The sequence below is a fragment of the Pseudonaja textilis genome, chromosome 5 (genome assembly GCF_049901715.1).
Source record: "Pseudonaja textilis isolate UNSWEBS1 chromosome 5, rPseTex1.2, whole genome shotgun sequence".
Classification (NCBI taxonomy): Eukaryota; Metazoa; Chordata; class Lepidosauria; order Squamata; family Elapidae; genus Pseudonaja; species Pseudonaja textilis.
In genome coordinates, this window is record NC_141994.1 from 69,875,262 (window position 1) to 69,893,798 (window position 18,537).

The window sequence follows — 18,537 nt, forward strand, 5'->3', positions numbered from 1 at the left end:
CTTCTTGAAGGTCTCCAGTGATGACGCTCCCACAACTTCCGAGGGCAACTTCTGTTCCATGGGTTGATTGTTCTCACTGTCAGAAAGTTTCTCCTTATTTCCAGGTTGAATCTCTCCTTGTTCAGTTTCCATCCATTATTCCTTGTCTGGTCTTCAGGTGCTTTGGAGAATAGCTTGACCCCTTCATCCTCTCTCTGGCAGCCCCTCAAATATTGAAACACTGCTATCCCGTGTCCCCTGATCCTTCTCTTCAGTAGGCTAGCCAGGCCCAGTTCCTGTAGTGTTTTATCCTCCAGTCCCCTAATCATCCTGGTTGCTCTTCTGTGTACTTTTTCTTAAGAGTCTCAATGTCTTTCTTAATAGTGTGGGGACCCAAACACACATGGCTTGCAGCAGAAGGTGAGCTGCAAACGCTGCACGGTGTTCACTGAACTGGTTATTATAACTGGTTGAATCCCACCCCTGACTAGGGGTGACATGTTAGCAGTGTTCCAATATCTCAGGGGTTGACATCAAAAATGAGGTGGTGAATTTATTCTCCAAAGCACCAGAGGGCAGGACGAGAAACAATAGATGGAAACTAATCAAGGAGAGAAGCAACCTGGAATTAAGGAGAAACTTCCTCACCGTGAGGACAATTAATCGGACAGGAGATGTCATTTCTACAACAAACAAACAAGCAAACAAACTCACTCACTCACTCACTCTACTGCATTGTTAATGGATAAATTCCACAAATGACTAAAGTCTACAACTTTCAATAAGCAACCTTTGCGTCGTGTGAAAAACCAACGTTTGGCCCAGATCTAACCCAGATGATGAGAAGCATTTGAAAACTGGTTGGGTAGCTAGTAAATGTTTGCATGTAAGGTTAAATCAGAAGCAAAAAACTTGAAGGCTAGAACGACGGAGGGATTGCCTGACGGTGTGAACAATTAACCCGTGGAACGGCTTGCCACCAGAAGTTGTGGCTGCTCCATCACTGGAGGGTTTTTAAAGAAAAGACTGGACAGCCACCTCATCCATTATACGCACAGCACAGGAACATGGGTTGCAGGGTTAGTACTTCTGGCCAAACGTGACCCAGCTCAACTAACTAACCAGAGCAAGGGTATAAGGGAGCCCTCCTCCTCTTTCTCCTGGCCGTGAACGATGGGAGCCGTGGGCTGCTTCCTCCCGGGGATATCGCATTGGGGAAGGCACCCCTTGTGTATTTCAGTAAAGTTCTATCTGATCAAGATGAAAGCTGATTACATTTGAACTGCAGTAGAATCCTGACCTCGAACGTCCTGTTTGGCTAAAAGACAGCCCCGCTGTGGTTTAGTTACTCATTTCTGAAACGCGAGGCAACTTCTCTCTCTCTCTCTCTCTCTCTCTCTCTCTCTCTTTCTTTCACACTCCCCTTTTCCTACTTCCTGCCTGGTTTACTTTTTCAAACCGACTGCACTTTCGGCTTCAGGTAACAGGAGAGACCTCGGCTCACGACCACCACGGAGCCCAGAATTTATGTGATTGAGTGGAAAAAAAAAAATGTCGAGTGAGGTCTGCCCCATTTTATGACTTTTCTTGACGCCGTTGCTGAAGTTGTTGAGTCACACGGCTGTTGAGCGAATCTGGCCTGCCTGCTGACTTTGCTTGTCAGAAGGGGTACCGTATGCAGGTTCTCTGCCCGTTTGCTGGGTGGGCGCGGCCTACTGGAACTTCCAGGAGGGCCGTTGTTCACCTTCCCCAGAGTCCGGAGGCTTCCCTCAGGCCTCTGGGAGGGAGAAAAATGGCCTCCTCTGGGCAGTGGTGGGGCTCATTTTTTTTTACTACCAGTTCCGTGGGCGTGGCTTGGTGGGCACGGCAGGGAAAGGATACTGTAAAATCTCCAATCAGAGGTGGTATTTGCTGGTTCTAACCACTCAAAATTTCCGCTACCGGTTCTCCAGAACTGGTCAGAATCTGCTGAATCCCACCTCTGCCTCTGGGCTCCAGAGGCCCTCCGAAAGCTGAAAACAGGTCTGTTTTCAGACTTCCGGAAGGGCCGTGTTTCATCTCCCCCAGAGTCCGGAGGCTTCCCTCAGGCCTCTGGGAGGGAGAAAATGGCCTCTCCCGGGCTCCAGAGACCCTCCGGAAGCCGGAAACAGGTCTGTTTTTGGACTTCTGGGAGGGCCGTTTTTCGCCCTCCCAGAGTCTCCATGCGGGCCCTGCACTTATCTGCATCCAAAATGGGCCACGTGGAGACGCCTGGGAGGGGAGGGGTAGAGAGGGTGTGGCCAGCCGGTTGGTTCAACTACGGCTTTGGTGAACCAGATGTAAATTTAACATCCGGTTTGCCCAAACCAGCTGAATCCCACCCCCTGATCACGTGACCCCGGAAATATGTTGTAAATATGAATTACCTGCCGAGCAGCCAAATGTATCACATGATCACGGCGATGCTGTGGTAAGTGTGAAAAGTGGCCATAAGTGATGATGTAACTTTGAATGGTCACTAAGTGAACTGTTGTAAGTTGGCGGACTACCTGTCATATGCCAGGGAAGGGAACCTGCACTCATTTAAGGCCATTTTTATATCTTGAGGGCTGAAAGAAATCACGTACTTGGCTTTAGGCTTATGCATCTCTTAACTTTCTCTAGAGAGCCAATACAGCATGTTCCTCGCACTTAGATCCTACTCAGACCTCTCTGAAATCCAAGTGCCAAAGGTGTATTTTCAAGAATTCACTCCACACAGGAACAGTTTGCTTGTGGGCACTGAGAAGAGAATATATCAGGGTTGAGATGAGAAAGCCATTGCTGCTCTCTGAGCTTGATGGTTTTCTTGAAAATGTTTCCTAACCAAACTAGGTAACATCATCAGTGTCAGAAGGGAGTGGAGTTTGATTCTTATTATGTACTAGTAGCTTTGTCCTGTCAGTATTGGTGGGAATGCTCTTTTGTGGTTTCTTGATTAGGCTGTTGTTTACGGTTAAGTTTGTTTGTCTGAGTTGGTGATCCTTGATTGTGGTATTGTCCTTGATTGTGATATGTGTTTGATTATTGATCTAATATATGGCATGTGTATATATGTATGTATATGCCATATACATATACACACATACATGCATACACACATATATCTGTGTATGTATGTATGTATCTGTGTATGCATGTATGCATGTATGTATACACACATACACCATATACATACATATATATGCCATATATGCCATATATTAGACCAATAATCAAACACATACATCATACATACATCACACACACATACACATATATCAGAATAGGACTCTACTGCAAAGATTGCTGCTTGAAAGAGTCTGTATATGTGTATGTGTGTGTGTGTATGTATGTATGTATGTATATATATATATATGTATGTATGTATATATGTATGTATGTATATATATATATACATACATACAGATATATGTGTGTGTGTATACACATACATATACAGATACATCTTACATACATCACACACACACACACACACACACACATATCAGCATGCATATATTCCCTAAACACAAAAAGCCAATTCCTAGCATAATTAAGAATATGATTCTACTGCAAAGATTGTTGCTTGAAAGAGCCATAGTAAGAGGAGTCCTATTTATTATTTTTTTAACTTAAATAACATTAGCAAGAAAATATATTCTTTTAACTGTATACCTTTGCACAGGGGTAGGAATCAAAAATCTGAACAACTGGTTCTTTGGGTGGCTGTGGCCTGCTGGAACTTCTGTTTTTTGCCTTCCACAGAGTCCGGAGGCTTCCCTCGGGCCTCTGGGAAGGCGACAACTGCCTGCCCCAGGCTCCAGGGGTCCTCCGGAAGCTGGAAACGGGCCAATTTCTGGACTTCAGGGAGGGCCGTTTTTCCCCCCAGAGCCTCCACACAGAACCTGCACTTACCTGCATCCAAAATCAGCCGCATGGAGGCTCTTGGGAGTGGAGGGGCAGGCCAGCCAGTCGGTTCAACTACCGGATTGGTTAACCAGATGTAAATTGAACATCTGGTTCACCTGAACCGGCCTGATCCGGCTGAATCTCACCCCTGCCTTTGCATCGTTTGTGATAAAGATAGATGCTTTTTACGAAGCTGCTTTGTATTTGGGATATCGGTTCATCTTAAGATGTTTACACCCATAGGCATTTGATAAATATCAGAGGCAGCGTGTATAAATATGCATTGCTGATTTCTAAGCTTTTAAAGGCCAGCGTAATGTCCCAGGGAGTCAGGTATTTGGCGTTCCTTTCAAGGTCGAGCAATCCTAATAATCAAATTTCATCATTCCAATACCCGACATAGAATCTTTTATTTCCTGGAATCCATGTAATGTTAAGCCCCAAAAGGTTGAAAATATTTGAATCCTGAAATTTATCTTGGGCATTACAAGTCTGTCATAGTGAAGGTTGCCTTGTTTACTGGGGAATTATAAGGGTTGAAATGTGATCCGTTCAGTCGCTCGGTCAATGTGAGATTTAAGTAGCAAGCCTCAGAAACATTTGTCTCACGTACCTGTTTGGGGAAATTTCTCAATTGATCGAACCTTTCTGTTTTACTCACAACTTACTAAAAAAAACCCTTTCTGCCACTAGTTCTTGGGGTTGTTTTTTCTGATAAGATCACTTTATTCTCCGGTTCATATTCATATTGTAGGCAAAACGCTTTTATGAATGGCTTTGTAAGCGAAGAAAATTCAAGTGTATTGGCACCAAAAGGAAACTTGGTATCATGTCTTCTCCTTTGTAAGCACTCTCTCAATATTTAAGCATTTCATCGGAGAAAATGTTCCACCTGAGGAAGCTGTTCTGTCTTTTAATTGCTGCCTGGATATAAAGACAGTCAGGCAAACTCTACCAAGGCTTCCTTCCCTACAAAGTTTCTCTACTGGGTGACAAGGCAACAAATATCCTCGAAGTATAACTCATGGTTATGTCGAGATCCATCTAATGTCCAATCTTTGCATAGTTGAATTCATAGTGTAGAAATAGTTATCTTCATCCCATAACAAGGGAGCAAAGCAGCACGATGCGGCTGGGGTCTAAGCAAGAAAAGAAATTCCCCCAACCCAACCAAGGGTCAATTCAGTGACCAATCAGGATTACAGATGTGACCACATGACATGGACTACATTTACCATTAACTACATTTCCCATGAGGCATTCCCTTAAGGGAACATCTCCCAATGCCCAATTAACTATCCCAATTCCCAATTAACTATATACTGTCTGGAGAGCACAGAAGCCCACAAAGACTTAATTACCAAATTGTAATTTATGAAAAGGTATCAACTTGGCACATGCTATTCTGTGGCTGATAATCCAACCTTTAATATCCAGGTTTTGTTACTTTCCTCGGAACTAGACATGATGCTGTTGGGACTTTGGTTTCCCAAAATAGCCAATTTTTTTATCACTGTTGTTCCCATATATCATCACCATCATTTTAGCCATTGTCTACCCACTGCAGGAAGAAGGCCTCTTTCGCATGTTTCCAACCAATACGATCCTGGGCTTTCTTTTGCCAATTGTGGCCTGCGTTACTTGCTGATTTCGTCGATCCATCTTGTTTCGGGTTTCTTTCATGGATGCTTTTGACCAAGTGGGATCCACTCTACGACCGCCTTGGTCCACCTGCCATCAGTTCTTCTTGCTATGGGACCAGCCCGTTTCCGTTTCAATTCTTTTAGTTTCTCGATGGCATCGTATGCTTTCGTTTATTCTCTAAATCCACGTTCAGGTCTTTCTATCTTGTCTTGGTGATGCCCAGCATGGCTCTATGGGCCATTTGTAGCTTTTGCATCGATTGTGAGGTTAGCGTCCATGTTTCGCTGGCATATGTTGCAGCAGGTAGAACACGCCGATCGAAAACTTGTTCTCTATGGCAGTGATGGCAAAACGTTTTGTGGTGGTGTGCCAAAAGCGTGCGCGCGCTGGCACCCACAATGCAATGCGCCCCATCTCCCTGTACATGCACGCACAACACCCCTGCCCTGTCCCCTTACCTGCATTGCACATGTGTGTGCTGTCCAACTGATTTTCGGCCCTTTTGAGACCGTTTTTGCCCTCCCTGGGGCTCGAGGGAAGTCTCTGCAGCCTCGGGAGGCCAAAAGGGAGGTTTTTTTTCGTCCTCCCGGGGGCTCAAAGGAAGCATCTGAAGCCTTTGGACGCCAAAAAATGGGCCCATTTTGGCACTTCCGGTATTTCAGGAAGGCCCATTTTTCAGCCTCCCGAGGCCACAGAGGCTTCCCTCAAGCCTCTGGGAGGGCAAAAACGGCCTCAAACGGGCCAAAAATCAGTTGGATGGTGCGCACATGTGCAGTGCAGGTAAGTTTAGCTGGGTCTCTCGTGCCCACACAAATGTCTCTGCGTGCCACCTGTGGCATGTGTGCCATAGGTTCACCATCACGGCTCTACGGGCATAGGGGGAGATTGTTCTTGAAAAATCATGCTTAGCTTGTCGGATGCCTCCCAGCCACATTTAACACGTCGTTCGATTTCCTTTATTGTATTACCTTCCACTGAGATCCATTGGTTCTGTATATATACATGTTCTAATGATGTATTGGAGTATGACTGTGGATGGAATCACTAGAAATAACCATAGCATTGTAGCCTTATATGCTTTATGGCACTCTCTGAGCAGTTTACAAAGTTTACTGAAGGTTGTCTCTGGGGTCCTCGTTTTACTGATCTGGGGAGGATGGAAGGCTGAGACAACCTTCAGTCCATCAGGATTGAACTCTAGGTTGTGGGCAGAGTTTGCCTGCACTTAAGAGGGGCGTGATGGCTCAGTGGTTACAGACGCTCAGCTTGCCAGCTGAAAATCCGACAGCTGGTATTCGGGACCCGAGCGCCGTGCAACGGGTGAGCTCCTGTTCCTTGCCTCACTTCCTGCCCACCTAACAGTTCAAAAGCATACAAATGCGAGTAGATAAATAGGTACCACTTTGGTAACAAAGTCACAGTGTTTCATGTGCCTTTTGGTCAGTGGTGAGATTCAAATATTTTTAATACCGGTTCTGGGGGTGTGACTAGGGGGCATGGCCATGTGACTAGGTGGGCGTGGCTTTTTTTGCTTTTTGCAGCAACCCCACCCCTCTTTTGGGGCCTTCTGGGCCTCAGGCAAGCCTCCTGGGGGGTGTTTTTGCTCCCAGAAGGCTTCCCTAGGGCTCAGGAAGGCAGAAAACTGAGCTGGGGGGGGGTTGCAGCCCCCCCACTTCGTTTTGGGGCCTCCCTGGGCAAAGCAGTACGCGAGGGGAATCTTGGCACAGCTGATCGTAGGAACAGCTGACTGTCGGGAGGAAAAAAAAGGAATATCTTAAGGAGTGACTGGGCAGGCTAGCGTCAGGTGGGCGGGGCAAGCAAGCGAGCGGCAACCGGGTCAGGGGTGTGGCCAGCTAGAAGTTATTATTGGTTCAGTGACCCACACCAAATCTTTGCTACCAGTTTGCTTGAACCGGTGTGAACCGACTGAATACCACCACTGCTTTTGGCGTACAGTCATGCTGGCCACGTGATCACGGAAAATGTCTTCAGACAATGGTGGCTAAGATATGGTGATGAGCACCGTTCCCTAATATTGGACACACGACTGGACAGGGAAACCTTTATTATCTTTATATTTTATGGTGCTTCAAATACAATGCCACCGGGCCTCCCGCTGGTGTTAAGGATGTAATAAAAACATTGAAGGAACCCAGAAGAGGGGATGACGACGTGCCCTCAATGAAACAATCAAGCCACCTACCACGTAATTACGGACGGTCTCTGTCACAACGCTTCGAACGGGGACTTTGGAGCTTCCCATGGCGGATGGTGCAGGAGACGACGGTGGTAACAGAGCTGGAGCAAGGGCAACTGGAGGGATCGTGGGCACCACCGAAGGAGGAGGAGGTGGAGGGGTGACATGGACAGGAGCTGGTGCTGGGGAAGGCGGAGGCGGTGTTTTGGGTCGAACCAGGAGAGGTAACGGTTTAGGCTCCGTTGTGGGCATCACTTTGCTGATGACACTGTCGGACAAAAACAGAAAGAGTTGACATACCGTTAGACAATTCATTCAATTAAACAAAAATGATGCACGGTCACCATATTTTTCTGAGTATAAAATGCTCCGAAGGATAAGATGCACCTAGCTTTTGTGGAGGAAAACAAGAAAAAAGAAAAAAATCCGCCCCTGCCTCCCAGCAATTTGCCTCCTTGCAGCAAACAGCTTGGTCAGCTTCAGCACAAGCAGCTGATGGTCGGTTGTATCTGCCTCCTGATGATCAGCTGTTTCAGACTAGAGGGGTTGCCATTGCCTATTGCCGCCTCTGCGTGACCCATTTTCGGCCTCCGCATGCCCCGTTTTCAGCCTTCAACTGTCCTATTTTTGGCCTGTTCTGGGTGGCAATTGGAACATGCGGAAAATGGGGCATCCAGAGGAGGCAACAGGTAATGGCAATCCCTGAAGCCTGAAACAGCTGATTGTCGGGAAGCTAATCCAACCAACAATCAGCTTCTTGTGCTCATCAGGTTGTGCTGAAGCTGAAAACAGACTGTTTGCTGCAAGGAGGCATATTGCTGGAAGGCAGAGGCCAAAGCGTGGGGGCCGGTGGGTGGGCTAGGCTTCGGCAACATTCGCTGTATAAGACGCACCGACATTTCCACCTACTTTTAGGGATGGAAAAAGTGCACCTTATACTCCGCAAAACAAGGTAAGTAGGGAGGAAAAGATGCAATTCTGTTCACGAAGGACAAAAGCAGGAGCAGCGATTCATTAACAGCATTGGGGAGAATAATGGAAGGAAACCAAAGTTACTTCAAATTCCAATACAGTTACCATAGTTCTCGACTTACGACCAATCTACATTGTTAAGCGAGCCAGGTTCACTTAACAACTGTGGCAAGGAAAGTCGGAAAACGAGGCAAAACCCATCCAACAACAGACATTTTGGGCTCCGTTGTGGCCATTAGTGGAGGAGTACCTGTAATCCTTTCTTCCCTTCTAGTTGGACTGCCAACATGTGTCTTGCTGGATAGAAGAAGAATCAGAATAGAGCTGAAGGGGACCTTGGAGGTCTTCTAGTCCAGTCCCCTGCTCACGGAGGAAACCTTATACCATTTCAGATAGGTGGCTGTCCAGTCTCTTTTTAAAAACCTCCAGTGATGGCGCTCCCAAAATTTCTGGAGGCAAGCCATTCCACTAGTTACATTGTCCTCACTGTTGGGAAGTTACTTCTTAATTCCAGGTTGCTTCTCTCCTTGATTAGTTTCCATCCGTTGCTTCTTGTTCTGCTTTCAGCTGCTTTGGAAAATAAATTGACCCCCTCTTTTGGGGGGCAGCCTGTCAAACACTGGACGATTGCTATCATGCCCCCCACCCCCAGAGTTCTTATTTTCTCTAGACTAGCCAAACCCAAATCCTCCAACCGTTCTTCATATGTTTTAGCCTCCAGGCCTTTAATCAACTTAGTTGCTCTTCTTTGCACTTTTTCTAATGCCCAAGGTAAATTTCAGGACCCTGGATATTCAAACGCTGTTTTCCAAGCTTACCGTTTCGCTTGGAGAGCAAACGAACTGCCAAAGTCTCTAAAACCTGAGCAACAAATATTTTCTATTATTTCAAAACGCCAACTCTTGTGTTATTCTTTTATTCTGATGACGATGAAAGCAATAACCCTTAATTAGGATAAATAATATTATGCAGGATATATATTGTACTCAGAAGGCATCTATTAATTGCTACCCTTCTTTACAATATAAAGCAGGACTGCATTGCAATATATAAACAGAGCAGTTGGATTTGATGGGCTAGCATGGAATCTATTAAGAGTGGAACAGGTAGGCCCAACAGTTACCTCCAAATGTGCAACTGAAAAAGAAAAGGGAAAGGAGGAAGAATCTTGGGGGTTGTAGTTTTTGGAGAACACCAGATCAAAGAGCAATGTGTGATGGCCCAGGGTGGCACACAAAAGCAACAAAGTCACAAAAACAGGTGAGGTCCCTTTAATTCCTTCAACTTGGCTTCAAAGCTCCAATTATCATTGACTGGAGAAAAAACTCCCCCACAAACAGTTGCCAAAAGGAAGAAATGCCATTCAAACTCAAAATACATATAAATTATAAACAGAAAAAACAACAGGAACCACACTGAAGCAATTAATGAGACAAGGCAAGGGCTTGAAGACGTCCACAGATATCAAATAACACATACTGGGAAGGACACCAGAACTCAGGTAAGAACTGAAAGACTAGAATTATTTCACACTTTGCTTCCAGCACTGGGTCATGCACAGTTTGTCCTTTTAAACAGTCCTCACAGCTGCAGACCATGAAGGGGATCAGGGCCCCTTCATCCCCCATAGACCACGCCATTCACGTTTCTCCCTTATCTGCTCCTTCCTGCGTGCCCTAGGATGAAGAGGGGATGGGCCTGGGTCTTCCTCTGAATGTCGAGCCGGACTGTGCCCTTCCCCAGTTTCCTCCACAACTTCCAGAGTCACACTTCCACTCCCTGTTGGCTGTTCCTCCTCTCCCTCGGAGTCAGATTCTAACAGGGACATGACACAATGCTTTGGAGAAAGAGAAGCTAAAGGGTACACAGGTAGTCCTCGATTGATGGCAACTATTGAGCCCCCAATTTCTATTGCTAAGCAAGACAGTCAAAGTGAATTTTGCCCCATTTTACGACCGTTCCTGCCACCGTGGTTAAGTGAATCACTGCAGTGGTTAAGTCAGTAACATGGCTGTTAAGTGAATTTGGTTTCCCCATTGGCTTTGCTTGTCAGAAGTGGGGGGGCAAATGGGGATCACGCGACCCTGGGACACTGCCCCTGTCGTAAAATATGAACAAGGGGTCCGAATTTTGATCACAGACATGCTGCAATGGTTGTGAAGTGTGAAAAAAGGGGCTAAGTAGTCAGTTTTCTCAGTGCTTTGTGACTTCGAGGCAGAGGTGGGTATTCAGCAGGTTCTGACCAGTTCTGGAGAACCGGTAGCGGAAATTTTGAGTCGTTTGGAGAACCGGCCAATCCCACCTCTGACTGGCCCCGCCAACCCCATCTCTTCTCTGCCTCCCACTGAGTCCCAGCGGATTGGCTGGGTCTTCTTTTGTTGCCCTGCACAGGAGCCGGAAAAGTAGGTTAGTGGGGTGGGGAGGGAATGGGGATTTTACAGTATCCTTTCCCTGCCACGCCCACCAAGCCACACCCACAAAACCACACCACGCCCACCAAGCCACGCCCACAGAACCAATAGAAAAAAAAAATGAATCCCACCACTGCTTCGAAGGGTCATTACACTTCCCTTCAAGATTGCAAGTGAATTCTGATTTATATGTGATGGTACCTTCAGCGTAACAAGATGGAGAATTTTAAGGAAGCTCCAACACACAAGATGATAATGGACGTTCATTCACCTCTTGGGAAACTTTTATTTTTCTACGATGATCTAATTAGCATCTTGATTTGAGTTTGTCTACACAGCGCAGCCTTAGCTTGGGGAGTGGAGAAAAGGATTCGAGATGAACTTAAGAAAGACCGAAAGGTGTTCGGAGCCGTTGTTTCAGCTACTAATCAGCATTTCTCTTCAACTGCAGATTCCCCAAAGGACAAACTAAAATAGGTTTGAAAAGACTGGACAGCCATTTGTCTGAAATGGAGTGGGGTTAGACTAGAAGACCTCCAAGGTCCCTTCCAAGTCTGTTAGTCTGTTATTCTGCAGTTATTCCATTAAGCTTTTAAAAAGGGAGAAAACACCCAAACCCTGCTTGCTGTGGGCTCTGTAAGGACAATCACCTTAAAAGCCAACATTTGCTTTGAGGGGGAAGTAAACAGAAAACGCCTATTAAAAAGTAACGAAAGACTTTCACTCAAAGATGAGAAAGGAATGCATGAGAAAGGAGCATATCTCTTCCTCCAAGCTTGACTAAGCTTTATAAATGACTTATCTATAAAAATACATAGTAATAATCCAATCATAATAATAGACTATTATGTATTATATATTATTGATAACAGTTATTTTACAAGGGATAGGAAGTAACTGCCATTTAATACTTTCTATGAGATATTTAAATCACTATCAAAATGTACTAGAGGAAAATATGATTTGTCTTACTATAGAATGTGTTGTGATGTTTATTTGTACATTTTTTTTTCTTTTGTGTATTTGTACTGTATATTTTAATCTTTTGTACTTCATAAAGTATTTTTAAAAATTTAAAAAATTTTTTAAAAAAAGATGAGGAAGGACTCTTCCAAAGGCCACAATTAGTTCCCGTTGGCAAGACTGTCCCCAAAGTCCGCTGTGACTATTGTGCTCCTGAGTTGCCAAAAGCATAAGCGAGTCTAAAAAACGGGTAGTCAGGGCGAACACCACAACAAACAAGGTTTGAAGCACGGTGTTTCTTGAAGCGCATAAATACAAAATACATGTAATTTCAAAGCTAAGTCACAGATCAACCCAGAACAAAATAAATGTTCTTATAACACAGGACTGCAGATGGCTGAATGCCAGCGAGGGTATGGTCTCCGCTCAGTGTCTCACGGACTCGTGCCCCAGAGCAAAAGAGAACGAATAGCATACTCTCCTTCCGACCCATCAAAGGTGAATCTTCTTATTGTCAGACGCAGGCAACCAAAATCCCACTTTGTGAAAAACCCAACTCAACCACTTTATTGTGTTCTGCCTCTATGACAAGAATCTCCCTGGACTGCTCGCCTTCCTTTGGGAACAGTCAGATCATGGGAGTTCATGGAGTTTAGGGATGTAATCAGGTTGATTCCTCTTGAGCAACCGATTCAATGATCGCTTGCTTTGCTGCGTATGCGTCAACTCTATACAAAAGTCCTTACCTACTATGTTACTTTGGGGGAACAACACAGCTGAGGAGCAGCAATCCGCTCTTTTGCGCTGATCAGCTGGGACAATAAAGGTCAGTATTGCGCAGGGGCTGGCGGGCGGACCCATATGATTGTTGCAGCAAATCGGTTTAGAGACAGCTGATCTTCCAAGCACAAACCAGTCCTAACCGGCAGAATCCCACCCCTGCTCTTGCAGCTGCAGAAGGACTCAAGGCTAGTTCCCTGTTTGACTCCTCCTCCCCGCCTGGCTGGGAGTTTCTTAACATCTAACCCTTTATTTGCGGTGTTGTATGTAGAAAGCAGGCGACCAATATCTATGGCTTTCGTTGCCAAACAATTTTGGTCTGGGTATCAGGGACTGCTTTGAAATTTCCTTGCGTAGTTCCTCGATAGCAGAATAGGTAGCCCTCAACTTACGGCCACAATTTAGCCCAACACTTTTGTTGCTAAGCAAGACAGTTGTTAAATGTCCCATGTTATAACCTTTCTTGTCACAGATGTTAAGTCAATCACTGCAGTTGTTAAGTAGTCACATGGTTGTTAAGTGAACCTGGATTCCCCATTGGTCATGCTTGTCAGAAAGCTGTAAAAAGGGATCACGTGACCATCAACCGTCATAAATATGAGTCAGTTGACAAACATCCGAATTATGATCATGTCACTGTGGGGGATGCTGCAACAGTCTTAAGTGTGGAAAAATGGTCGTAAGTCCCCATTTCAGTGCTGTTATTACTTCAAAGGGTCACTAAATGAACTGTTATTAAGTTGAGGACTATCTGTACAGTTAGTCCTCGACTTACAAACAGTTCATTTAGCGACCATTCAAAATTACAACAGTAATGAAAAAAAGGAACCGATGACATTTTTTTCACACTTATAACCATTGCCGCATCCATGTAGTTGTGTGATCACAATTTGTACACTTGGCAACTGATATGTCTGATGGTTGCGGTGTCCCAGATGCGCTTAACGACCGTGTCACTAACTTAAACAACTGCAGCAACTCACTTAACAACAGTTTGCAAATGAGGCAAGACTCACTTATCACACGTTTCATTTAGCGACAGAAATTTGGGGTTCCATTGTGTTCATAAGCCGAGAGCTACCTGTCTTAATTTCCGTCGGTGTCCTGCTTCTGTTCTCTAATCCTACACATCCATAATCTCCTCTCCTCACAGGCTGTATTTGAAATGTTTATTTAGAACATGTGGCCTAGTTATCGCAGGTATCGCTTCCACAATCTAGCCGCCACTCCCTTCAGCTAATAATGTTCTCCAGGAGTAGAGGCAGAAACTGCCTTGCCTTGCGCCACTCGGCTGCGATGGGGTAATTTTCAAGAGGGGTGGTAGCCTTATCGTCCTATCTGAAAGCAGGAGATGATAGGTGGCAACGCACGGTAGATAAATCAAAGTCAAACCATTTTAATTATTTCTGTTTGTTTCTACATCAAATCCAGAGACCGCCCATCTCTGGCTCCTAGAGCGACCCTGCTTAATCATGAACGTTGCTCGAGTCTTCCCTTGTGTAGAATGAGCTTCGAGACTAATTTATAAACTTAGGTCAAAAAATAAACAAATTACGAGCTACAGGGAGAGATAGGCATTGGGAAATGACTGTGCGGAAGACTTTCACAACTAGACACAGCCAAGATAACACCCGCCAAGCAGCTGCAGAGATACAGTCTTCTTCTCTTGAATATACATACACTCTATGGGAGATTAAAATAATGTCTTGTCCTATCTAAAGAAGCATCGTTGTCCAAAGAAAGAGATACATTTAATTCTGACATCTGTGGCTGAAGGATAGAAATAGCCATAGAAATGCACTTATATACCGCCCCGTAATGCTTTTTCTGAGTAGTTTACAATGTCATCTTATTACCCCCAGCCATCTGGGTCCTCATTTTACCGATTTTGCAAGGATGGAAGGTTGAGTCTTGAGCTAGTTAGCATCGAACTTCGGGCTGTAGGCAGAGTTTGCCTGCAATATTGCATTCTAACCACCCCTCGCCACCAAGGCTCAGATTTCAGTTAGTACACCGGGAAAAACAGATTTTGTCTGAAAAGCTGGACATCAGAGTTAGATTTGAGAGTACAGGTAGTCCCTGACTACCAGCCATTTCTTTAGTGACATTCAAAGTTACAACGGCATTGAAAAAAGTGACTTACGACTGTTTTTTTCACACTTATGACCATTGCAGCAGGCCATGTGATCAAAACCTGGATGTTTGGCAATGGGTTAATATTTATGATGGTTGCGCTGACCCAGAGTGATGTAATCACTTTTTGCAGCCTTCTGACTGACTGGCAAAGTTGATGAGGAAGCCAGTTTCACCTAACAACCACGTAACAACTGTGGCAAGAAAAGTTGTAAAATGCAGCAGAACTCACTTGACCACCGTAGTTGTAAGCCTGTACACCTCCCTTCTAGAACAAGACAGTTTCCTACCTTCTCCCAAAAGAATGGGATTCTTAAATTTGGTTTAGTATTTGTTTAATAAGCCACCATGCTAAGCCACCATAAGTAGCAAAGCCAGGCTATTTGATGCGGGTCAGAAGCTCTGAACTATTTTGACTTTGCCTAGCAAACGGCTAACCTGATTTCAATATATCGGGTAATGGAAATAAAACAATGGACCAATCCAAGAGTACAGGTTCTCTCACCCTTTAACTTTATATCATGGTAAAATTGTCATCACCTAATTATGCTTTGGAAGGAACAAAAATGTCATTCCAAAGGGCTCTCACGTTTTGCAGGAAACCAATTGCATCTTTATTATGAGTTCTTGGTTTCAGAAATAATTGGCGCCCGTGATCTGGAAACCAGCTGAGGGATGGTTACAGCTTGGTGTAAAAGTTTAAGTCTACCCTGTTTCCCTGAAAATACGACCTACACGGAAAGTAAGTCCTAGTTTGATTTTTTTAAAAAAAAACAGGAGCCCAATATAAGCCCTACCCACCAAATAAGCCCCAATTAAGAGTCTGTCCACTCCAGAGTGCACGGGTAAAAATTAAGCTGGGGTGGGGGTTGGAGCTGCCCTACTACTTACCTTTGGACAGTTGTAGCCAGGCCTTGCTCACCCCGACACCTGCCTTGCCGGGCCAGTTCTTCTGCTGGCAAAGTTTTCCTGAAGGCCTCTGTAGCTGATACCGAAGTTCTGGATCGATCCAGAAGAGGCCGAAGAGGCCTTCAGGAAAGCCTTGCTGGCTGCAGAATAAGTTCTTGAAGGCCTCTGACAGCGAAAAGAAGGCTGGGGATGACGTGTGCAAGTAAGGTTAGTCAGTGGATGACATCCCTCAAAAATAAGACCTGGTGCCTTTTTTGGTGGTTAAAATATATATATATATATATATATATATATATATATATATATAAAAGACAGGGTCTTATTTTCAGGGAACACGGGTAGAGGCCAAAGTCTTCAAGTTCATTTTCTGAGTCTTCCAGAGAAGGTCGGGAAAAGTCTCCATTTGACACCACATAGGGAGTTGTTGTTGTTTTTGTGCAGTTGCAAAGTTGTGTCTGATTTTCCATGGCAAAGCAAGGTGGCCATTAAGGGAGGCGTGCCCAATTTTACAACTTCTTGCCCAGGGTTGTTAACTGAACCGCTGCAGTTCTTAAGCGAATCCTGTGGCTATCCAGGACATCTGGATTCCCCACTGATTCTGACCCCCCCGGGACACGGCAACTGTCATAAATCTGAGTCAGTTGCCAAGCGCCTGCATTTTGATCATGTGACGATGGGGGATGCTGCAGCAGTCATAAGTGTGAAAAACAGTCGTAAGTCACCTTTTTCCACTGTAACTTTGAACGGTCACTAATAAAACTGTCCTGAGTCAAAGATTACCTGTATTTTAAAAGCAAAAATAATTCCCTCAGAAAAACTGAATGTCACATTCCCTAAGCTAGTGACAGAAGCAGATTCTTCTCCCTTTCAAAAAATATAATTAAAAACAAGAGTGTTCTTTCCCAGGATACAATCCTTTGGGAATTCCTCAAAAGTGACAATTTTTTTAAAAAAGAATAAAGATTACCAGTCCCACACTGAATCTGCTCAAAGCAGTAAGATCACAGATTAATTTTTTCCACAGGTTGCTTTGCCTGGCAGTGTTTTTTAAAAAAAGCGGGATTATACCCTTCATTAAGAGATAAAAAATAAATGAAGGGTTCTTTTTTTTTTTGGGTTCTCCTCCCAACAAAAATTGCCACCCCAGAAAGAAGAAGGAGTCTGTGAGAAAAACCTTGGAGCCATGTTAGGATGAATCTTCCTGCAACCACATCAATCTAAAAACTTTAAAAAGTACCATGCACCACTCCCTTTCCAGAAGATTTGAGGATGGGTAAAGGAGTATTTCTCAATCTCAGCAAGTTTTAAGGTGTGTGGAGTTCAATTCCTAGAATTCCCCACCCAGCATAACATAGAATTCTGGGAGTCGAAGTCCACATCCCTTAAAACTGACTGGGGAATAGTTATGCTGGGGAATTCTGGGAGTTGAAGTCCACCAATTCTGGGAGTCGAAGTCCACATCCCTTAAAACTGACTGGGGAATAGCTATGCTGGGGAATTCTGGGAGCTGAAGTCCACCAATTCTGGGAGTCGAACTCCACACACCTTAAAGCTGACTGGGGAATAGCTATGCTGGGGAATTCTGGGAGCTGAAGTGTACCCAGCTTAAAGTTGCTAAGGTGAAAACCCTGCTATGAAGTCTTTCCCAGGTATTTTTGCAATTGCAGTTCCCACAGTTCTACAACCATACTGGCTGTGAAACGTTAGAGTCAACTATGCTGGCCGGGGAATTGTGGAAGTTGGAAGTCCACCCAGTTTCAAATTGCTGACCTTGAGAAAAGCTGGAGTAATATTATGGTGAGAAGCTCCAGAGTTCAAAAATCCTCTTTGATTTGTGGCTCGCTCTCCTCCAAAAATCATACAACTTGAGAAAAGAAGCTGTATTAAGGTAGTCCTCAACTTACAACAGTTTGTTTAGTGACCATTGAAAGGTACAACGACACAAAAAAAATGGACTTATAACCATTTTTCACATTTATGACCACTGCAGCATCCCCCAAAAGCAATATTCTGATGCTTGGCCACTAACTCATATTTATGACGGTTGAAGTGTTCTGGTAGGGGGGGTGTCAGGTGATCTCCCTTTGCAACCTTTTGATGAGCAAAGTCAACAGGGAAGCCCAGATTCCTTTAACAACCAGGATGCCACTGCGGTGACTCGCTTAATAACGGTCATAAAACGGGGGGCAAAAGTCACTTACCAACAGAAATTTGAGGCTCAATTGTGTTCGTAAGTGGAGGACTACCTCTAATTCGTAAAACTGCCCAGGTTCATACAGATGTTTTCCAAAAGGACCCAAAACTGAACAGCTTGCAACCAGTGGATCTGACGAAAACCTAACCGTAGACAAGGGATTCTGAGGGGTTTGCCAATCATTCACGCTTCATGCGTTGAGGGTAATTCTATGCTCACACGTAAATGAAAGCCTGGCACGCTTTTGATGCGTGGATCCTTTATTTGGCCCCAGAAGAGAGGATCATGTGACCCTCATTTATTTCTATTTAACAATGGGAAAATTGGAGAAGTTGCTTGAAGTTCCCCACCCTGTCTACAGCTGTAATTTCATCTAAGTGGCCTAGTTCTGCAATTAAAACACTATCCCCGTGGCAGAGAAAATCCCAAGAGTGCTTTTCCACCCC

General features: G+C 44.7%; 1 protein-coding gene across 2 annotated transcripts in view; it reads right to left on the bottom strand.

Moving 5' to 3' along the window:
- TAF3 (TATA-box binding protein associated factor 3) overlaps nucleotides 1-18,537 on the bottom strand; it is a 166,632-nt gene that overhangs the window by 10,154 nt on the left and 137,941 nt on the right. For both annotated transcript variants that reach the window (XM_087935319.1, XM_087935318.1), the window contains exon 5: nucleotides 7,736-7,997. In XM_087935319.1, coding sequence (XP_087791445.1) covers nucleotides 7,736-7,997 — 262 coding nt within the window. The remainder of the gene's footprint in view (nucleotides 1-7,735; nucleotides 7,998-18,537) is intronic.